The sequence below is a fragment of the Branchiostoma belcheri genome, unplaced genomic scaffold, assembly GCF_001625305.1.
Source record: "Branchiostoma belcheri isolate BF01 breed outbred unplaced genomic scaffold, Haploidv18h27 scaffold120, whole genome shotgun sequence".
NCBI classification, from domain to species: Eukaryota; Metazoa; Chordata; class Leptocardii; order Amphioxiformes; family Branchiostomatidae; genus Branchiostoma; species Branchiostoma belcheri.
The window spans coordinates 1-9,067 of record NW_017802603.1 but is presented as its reverse complement, the minus strand read 5'-3'; the positions used below and the strand labels follow the sequence as shown (position 1 = coordinate 9,067).

The 9,067-nt window shown below is 39.7% G+C and overlaps 1 protein-coding gene across 1 annotated transcript; it reads right to left on the bottom strand.

Moving 5' to 3' along the window:
* Positions 1-3,265: 3,265 nt before the first annotated feature.
* LOC109462934 (leucine-rich repeat-containing protein 24-like) lies at positions 3,266-6,908 on the bottom strand. Its single transcript, XM_019759564.1, has 4 exons — positions 6,752-6,908; positions 6,392-6,502; positions 5,772-6,250; positions 3,266-5,699 (listed from the first exon to the last, which is right to left on the bottom strand). The coding sequence occupies exons 2-4, from the start codon at positions 6,392-6,394 to the stop codon at positions 4,538-4,540; spliced, it is 1,644 nt and encodes a 547-aa protein (XP_019615123.1). The 5' UTR covers positions 6,395-6,502; positions 6,752-6,908; the 3' UTR covers positions 3,266-4,537.
* Positions 6,909-9,067: the final 2,159 nt, after the last annotated feature.

Genomic DNA, 9,067 nt, shown 5'->3' with positions numbered 1-9,067 from the left:
CTGAATTGTAACCGACATTGTTAATTGTTTCTAATTGTTTATTATCCTGTTATAAGGGTTAGCCCTTTAAAGCTAACTGGGCAGTCCTGGCTGTATATTTTATACAATTTAATAAATTAAATCAAAAGATATACACTGGGACAAATGAATTTTAGAACACAAAAATCGACAATTGCCAAGTTTCAAATCCTTTGAAAAATTAATCCCAGCGCATCCCAGCGCATCGAGGGATGAATAGTGTTAAGGTCACAATGCCGAGGCATATTGAATTAAGCGAAAACATTTCTAGCAACCACTACTAGAACTAATGGACACTTCTGCACATTTAATATCTGTGTTCACCTACGTATTTTAAAAATTTGCACACGTGTCGAAATTAACACTTTTCGCACGTGCATATATAGAACTGCATATCATCTGCCTATAGCAAAACTGTTCACGCCTTCGCATGTCAAAATTGTTCGCACTTGCCCACATCAAAACTGTGCACACGAACACACATTAGAGCAGAATTTATCTGTTCCGAGCGTATGTCTGTTTATATAGACCTTTTCTATGTTTTGCCGCATCGGATTGTAATATAGCTTTACCACAGTTACGCTATCGTGTTGAAATGACGTTATCTATTTAAAAATCTAAAATAGAATGATGTACACAATGTATGGCATATCCACTGATAGACACCGGTTTCAGAAAAAAACTGTTTATCAAATCCGGTATTCTCTCTGACATTAATGTTTTCCTGTACCAAGCCAGAGCAGTCGCTTCATATCCATGGTGTAAGAGTGCAGATAATAGGGATTATTTGGGCGACAGATCAAATCAGTTTATTAGCTCCCTCTGAACTTTGACATGTGCGTCATCATCACGTGTCTTCATAACTTCTCATTGTATCATTGTAGAATTGCGCTGTGTGGTGTGCTCCAAAGAGAGTTTCACCCTCCCACCTACGCGTGTTCTCTCTCTGACATTAAAGTTTTCCTGTACCAAGCCCGAGCAGTCGCTTCATACTCATTATGTAAGAGTGCAGATAATACAGTAAATATATGACATATTGTAATACTTTTTTTAATATCATCAGCATGTTCTTGGCTTCTTCCCTCGCTTCTTCATCATCAGCATAATCTTACCAAAAAGACCAATGATTATCTGACGTTTCATCGGCATTTAAACTATTATAAAATACTACTCCGTGTTCCCAGAAGCTCCGTCAATGCCGCCGTAAGGGGAGAACTAGGAGCGTTTCCATTATACATTGATACACAAACCCACCTTATTAAATACTGGCTCCGACTACACAACCTCCCTAACGATAGAATAGTTAAGAAAGCTTACGATATTGCTGTGGAACAAGAACACGACTGGGCCGTTCATGTGCAAGACATGTTATGTAAACACGGTTTCCAAAATGTTTGGCTAAACCCAGTAGTTAACGCCAAACATTTTGGAAACGTGTTCAAAGAACGGCTCAAAGACACGTTTGTTTCTGGCTGGAGGCAAAATATCAGAAATTACAGCAAACTGAAAACCTACTTCAAAGTCAAATCTCACTTCGTTTTTGAGAAATATCTTTCACTAATACAAAACAAATCTTTCGCCGCTAATATAACCAAAATACGAATTAGTTCACACTGTTTAGAAATAGAAAAGGGACGCCATAACAATGTACCAGCCACCCACAGATGTTGTCCTATTTGCAAAGATATTGTAGAAGATGAATTGCATTTTATGTTAACATGTCCAGCTTACAATGAAGAAAGACAAACACTTATGAACTCTATCACCAACAGCACAAGTATTACATTACCTAAGACAGTCTCAGATACCTTTACTTTTCTTATGTCATGCCCCGATGCAATCTCACCATATATAGGCCATATATATCTAACTAACGCCTTAGTTAAAAGAAACAATGTCATTTCCGAAACAGTCAACTGATTGCTTACACATAACAATGGAATCAACTATATATATATATATATATATATATCCATTATACTAGTAATACTTAAGTATAGGACAGCGTAGTATTTAGTTGTAGATTTACAGAACCCCTGTATAATGTTTGCCATTCCTTTTGTATACTAGTACGATGTAACTTAAGTTCGATTCATATACAGCATGAATGTAGTACTCTTTTACGCATTAGTTTAGATTTTAGATTTGTACTTAGTACCGCTAATTGCCATACGATGTATCCGTACATTAGTTGTGCAATAAACTTTGACTTGACTTTACCTTTCAGTGTTGAATATACGTATGTTCTTTACATTTGACACGACACATTTTGTAGAGAGACTGCATGTCTGGATAAAGGAAGCTGGCAAAACTTACCTGCTAGTGGGTGGTGGTGCAGCTGTTACAATGTAGGTAAAACCAAGACTGATTAATTATCCTGGAAAGAACAAATTTAAGACTTAAACCCTTTAAAGTGCTGTTGTTAATTTTGTGATTCGTTTTAAGGATCGGTGTACAGCATCAGAGCATTGATTACAAGTTAATATATAATGTTACATTACCTCTTCTGCCTACTCTAAAAAGCTCCAAATGTACCTACCAACTCTGTCCAAAGTTTCATTAAATTCAGGCACAGGAAGGCGCGTAGGGTGTCTTCTCTCCTGACCTGGTGAGCTTGAAAAATGTCTACTCTGGGTTTAGTTGCTCCTCTAATTTACAGCTTTGTCACAAGGTGTAGTTCAAATAGTCAGACTCTGACCCATACCTTCATCCCTGTCAAACATGCTTATTGGTTGATCTGTAAACCTTGAACCGGAACTATCTAAATATTGATCAGGACATGTGATCAACTATTGTTTTTTTTTTGCTTATACTTGCAGATTAATCTACCATAAATATAATACTCTCTCTCTCACTCACACACACACATACATACACACACGCACACACACACTAACACACACACTAACACACACACACAAACACACACAAACACACACACACACACACAAACACACTACACACACAAAACACACACAAGCACACACACACACACACACACACACACACACACACACACACACACACACACACACACACACACACACACACACACACTACACACCTACACACACAAACACACACACACAAAGACTGACAATACAAAGACTTCATAAACACAACATACAAAACAATAGATAAGAAAACTTTTCATGTTTAGAAACATTGGTTTTCTATGAGAAACAAAACAAAACACTTTATTTTAATTATGACTTTTTACAATTGGTCAATTGAATTTTTTCCCTTTTTGAATCATTAACTATTGAACAATGAATACAAAAAAAAACAATTCAAAAGATTTCAGGAATAGGCCTTATATAAATCTCAAACATCAAATTATAAATCAACTTACATCAGATTATCCTATCAGACTGTCTTATATCTCTATACAACATTGTATAATAAGCCTTAGTTTACAACCGAGGAGTGTTTTGTACATGTGACTATTACATTGAATGACATTGTTTGACATTCAGGCTGGTTGTATCTTGTTTTAAGGGTGGGCATTAAGTCTTTTGGTTGTTAAAGATTTTCAGAACACACACACACACACACACACACACACACACACACACACACACACACAGACACACACAGACACATACTCAAACGCTGACAATACGCAATATACAAACTTCATAAACACCACAAGGATAAGTAACAAAACTTTTCATCATGTTTAGAAATATTACTTGTCTATAACAGTTTACGTTTATCATGACTTTTTACAATACATCTTTTTCTTTAAATTTCTTTGAATCACTAACTACTGAACAATGAATATAACCAAACCAATAACATGATTTTAGAAATAGATCCTCCTGCATGTATATAATTTTCAGAAAATAATGACTGTACTAGATTATCATTAGATGGCTATTCTTAACTTTCTTAGCTATAATCATAATATAAAGCCTGTACAAGCTAAGAATATTTTGAGTACATCTAACTATCACATGCATCACTGTGTGACATTATGCCTGTTTGTTTATCTTCTCTGATCTTAACAGTGAGCATTAAATCTTTCGGTTGTTAAAATTTTTCAGGATCTTTTAGGTCCCTCTCAGTGACTGGTATTGATGTAAATTGTCCTGTCCATTGCCAGGTTGTCTATAACAGTTATGGTTGTATTCAAGCTAAGGGTGTTTTATCTTTAGGTTTGTCTTTATGTGACTATTACATGTAATAGCCACTTGGAGGTCAAGGGACGTGGTAGGTAGATTGGTTGACTTTATTTTATTTGATTTATTGGAATTGCAACAGTACAATACGCATGGGACACAGGCAGCTGTTGCTGGTGTTGTGTCCCACACATATTAATTTTCACTTGAAAATGAGTATGTGCCGGATACCTAGTCCCTAGAATAATAGCCAACGTACCAGGTAGGTACATGTAGGTAGAAGATTATATGCATGACAGAATCTTAAACATTACTGTGTGACATTCAGGCTGGTTGTTTGCCTATTTATCTTTTTTGGGCCTTAAATATTTTGGTTGTTAAAAAGTTTCAGAATCTATTCATGTCCTTCTGAGTGACTGGTAGTGGTGTGAAGCATCATGCCCATATTCAGGCTGATTCCTAGTCACTGCCAGTGATTGGTAGGCGTGCTCAGGGATATTAGCACTGGCTGTGCGGGGAGGGGGGAGAGGGGGAGGTTCATTGTTGTTCCCGTTGGGTGGTTGAAGGGCCTGCCCTCTAGCAGTTTGCATCAGAACTGCACCTCTTGGAGGAGGCTGCACATCTTCGTAAGGCTCGGACTGGACCGAAACTGGTCGTGGGATGAGATGTGGGTTTCTCACATCCAAAGATAGACTGACAGGTTGGGTTTGAGTTGTCGTGTTGGTGTTGTTATAAACAACACTGAAGTCTGGGCGTTTGGGAGGACTCTGGTTGTTCCTTTTGCACCAGATAGCGAGAATGATGCCACCGATAAACAGAGTACCGGCTATAGAACCACAGATAGCGGCAAGGAGGACAGGCAAGGAGAAACAGGGGGAAGATTGTAGTTTTGAAGGTGAAGCAACAACAGTTGGGGAGAAAGCGGCTTGAGCAGAGTCATGGTCAGTGGTGCTATCTGGGCTGTTTGAGGTTGTAGGAAGAGGAGAAGTCGCTGTTGTCACTGTCTGTAGGTTTACAACCAGAGTAGCAAAAGTTGAGCCAGCAAGATTTGTCGCAATACAGACGCACAAACCAGCATGTGCTGTTACAGTAGTAACATTCACTTCCCCACCTGACTCGACAGTGGCGTTCAGTCCAGATGGGAGAATGACTGTGATGTCTGGTTTGGGAATACCTGAAGCTTCACAGACAAAATGGATAGACCCTCCTTGTACAAAGCGTTTTTTTGCAATTTTTTGAAACCTTGCAATAGTTGGTTCTGTGCAGATCAAATCTCCTGGATTAATACCTAGCAAGCTTTGCCCATAGAGGTTGTCAGGTTGGGAACAAGTGATCTGGTTTTCAAAAGGACGCGACCCTGTCATTTTTAACCTGAAGTCAACCATCCTACAGTCACACTGCCAGGGATTGTTGCCAATTCGAACATCTGAGAGGGATAAAAGTTTGTCATAAGCCGTGGACGGAAGAATTTTCATTTGATTATTTTCAAGGTAAAGGGAAGACAGCCTTTGAAGTCTTGCCAGGGGAAATGTTGTGATGTTATTGTCAGACAGGTCCAGGGTGTATAGAAATGATAAAGGTACGTGAATGTTGGAAGGCTCTGTGAGAGGTTGAGTGAAATTAGTATAAAATAAAGCTTTGAACCAGCCCAGTCGCGGTGTTGAATCAAAAGTTCCCACCTGAATGTCATTGATCTGGTTACTGTTTAGAGAAAGTTCATTTAAGTTTCCCAGCCCTGTGAACATGTCAGATCCGAGACTTGTAAGGCGGTTTCGGGAGAGACCTAAATTGATCAAGTTTGTCAGGGGAGAGAATGCATGGCTATTGATAGTGGAAATGAGATTGTCATCAAGCCTTAAAGTCCGTAATCTGGGATAACGTGAGAAATCGGACTGACTTAGAGTGGTAATTTGATTACTTCTCAAATCCAGGCTGGAGATGGTTCTCGGCAGGTCCTGGGGAACACTGGTGAGACCCAGACTGCTACAGTCACAGGAAGACAAACAAGTTGAGCTGCAGTCAGCTTCTGCTGTTCCCAACACCTTTAAGATGACCAGGAGCTGGAGCATCAGCACACCTGCTGGCTTCTTCTTCGTGTTGCAGTCCATGTCCTGGTGCAATATTTTTGATATACATGTAAGATACTAAATACTCCTGGACCATAAATTTTTATGCTTTATTCTTTTGCATGGAAATTTCAGTACATGGGAGTTTCAGTACAACAGAGAAGAGTAGAAGCAAATCAGACTTACCATAATATGAAGGAATGATGTGAAGATTAAGATGTGTCGGCAGGTAACCTGCACTTGGGCTGAAAAACCTGGAACTAAGCCAGGGACTCCACCTTGCAGTGCCTGGAGACCCTACATTGGGTTAAGGGTCCATGATTAGCCAGTGTTCATGATCAAATTTAACTGTTGTTACGGTATTTTAATTTAGCACATGATTTTAAACATTCTAGGAATAAACCACAAGGCTCAGCTTAAGGGTAAAATAACAAATGATTATCAAGAAGATCCCTATTTTACACCAAGGCTGAAGACCATTGTACCAAAAGGTCGAAACAGGATGTTTACCATCATCACACTCTTACTACTCTTACTAAAACTTACCTTTCAAAGCAAGCCGGACTCTGGTCTTCTGGACACCTTCTTGCCAGAAACACCTGTGGACCTTCTTAAAGTCTTGGGGATCTTCTCTGGTTCTTGGTGTTGCGCCTGTAGGATATTATCTGTGTACTAAGGTAACAAACGGCAGCAAATAACCCAGTCAGACTTAAACAACTTAAACGTTGCTCTATATAGTTGGTGCATGGTACATATGGCATTTGCTTCCTACATTGGATGGGATGTTTAAACATTAACCTGAATGTGGGCTCACTACTGTTCTAAACAATGGCAGTAGCTGTGCACATAGTAATGCATTCCAGGGTTGTCAAGCTTGATATTTCCTTCAGTTCCTCACCTTTTGCGCCCATGCCGTGTCAACATATCACATAAGCGACGGTCACAACCCGCCGTACGTGTTTTTTCTCCGTACGTTTTTTTGGGAGGCTACGTCTGCTACGTTTTTTCTGAAAACGTGGGGAAGGAGTGGCGTCTACGCACGTCACTCGCACGTCACTCGCACGGTTGCACAAAGTTTAAGAGTGTGGTCTGCATGCCAAGTCTGGCCGTGAGCGGTTGCGTGCATCGTACGTTGCGCAAGTGGTAAGTGAGTTGTACGTGCTTACAACGCAAGTTCTCAATTGCAATGAATATATATATATATGTATATATATATATACTATATAGGACTGATACAGGAGATATACATGTAAATATACTCATTGGTTCATACTTAATTTTAATTTAAAGCAAAATTTCTATGTATTTTTCCCCTCTGTATATACGCTAAATTGAAGGGTCTCCCAAGGAAGGAATAAAGATTAAAAAAAGAAGAATGAATGGATATCTAGTGAATGAATGAACGGGAAGTCCTTTCTTGGGTGGTAGTCCGTTAAAACCATACACCGTCAACACAAAGCCATGCTAGTGTATAAGGTCTTGGACAAATCTTTACCACCACATATGCGAGGGGTTTTCATCCGGTAAAGAGATGAAGCGACTAGATCGACCAGACAGAGCACATCGAACAACCTTATCATACCTAGGCCCCAACTGTTAGTGTATAGGCGGCCACTGAGGTGATTTTTGGTAACTAGGTAGCTTAACTGGCTGGTATAGCTATATGTATTATTAGTTGCTGTTAACGTTTTCCGGCACAATCTGTCCCCCCCCCCAAAAAAAAACGCATGTTTCATGTCCTTTTTAGCAAGTACAGAGAATGACCCTTGCACTATGGCCCCAACACAGTTTTCGCACCTGGCTGCCTCTAGCACAAAACCTGCTACCCAGTCTTCAAAAAGTTTGTACGCACTCTTTTCTATACACACAGTTTTCGCCCTATTGGGATTTCTATGGTTAAGGACTGCAAGGTGACTCACTTCGACGTGAAAAAAAATATAGTAGGGTGCACTTCAGGAGTACGAAAAACCAATATGTTTCAGATGAAGGCATAACCTACAAAATATCTAAAAACAAAAAAAAATCCTGTCGGCGTATTGTCTTTTGACGCTCTCTTTGATATCACCCTCTACCGAGTTCAATTAGACTGCAGCGGGATCACCCGGAAGGCCAGTTGCGTAATGTGGCGTATTTATACACAAACGGGAAAAACTACACAATCCAAATCATACGGTCTGACAGCCGACATGGTTCTATATCTCACACCACAATTGACACCTGGCTGTCTCTTGCACAAAACCTGCTACAAAACCTCTTTGTTTGTACGCACTCTTTTCCATACACGGGTCATAGACCCGGGGGTCGCCCATTAATACTATGTTCTGCGGTTGTATCATTCATGGGTCCTGGGAACGTGCCACTATCTCGGGCAGTTGTTTATGAGTCCATGGGAGTCAACTGAGCTTCCAAAACCCCGCCAGAATACAGAAGGGAGAACCAACGGAGTATTCTCACGTTGGTGAAGGAAGTTGGAGATCACAAACCGACATCATACCTTAACGAGTCACATGTACAAAGAAAGACCTTACACAAGCAATAGCGGCATCTAGCAATCTACGATCAAACTGCACCTAGAAGGAAAAAAAAATGAGAGGATTCTATATCATTCAACTTCAACTTTTTTCACTCGTGAGCCAGAACCGAATAAATGATCCAATCACTGGTTTATTGCAGAAGCCGATGGAGTCCTGCGGATCTCTGAGAACCTGATTTATCCTGCCTGGAACGCTGTTGCAAATATTAACAACAGACTAGTGACTAGGGGGAAGCTCATGGATTAAATAGACTCACGTTCTTTATGCTTACATCTGATCGTGACAAATTAGTTCAAAACCGAACTAATTTTTTTATTTTATTTTTTTT

Excerpts from the sequence above, each read along its gene's own strand:
- LOC109462934 (XM_019759564.1), bottom strand. Across the intron at positions 5,700-5,771 it reads CTGGGCTGGTTCAAAGCTTT|CCTGGACCTGTCTGACAATA; the intron begins ATTTTATACTAA and ends ATTTCTATACAC.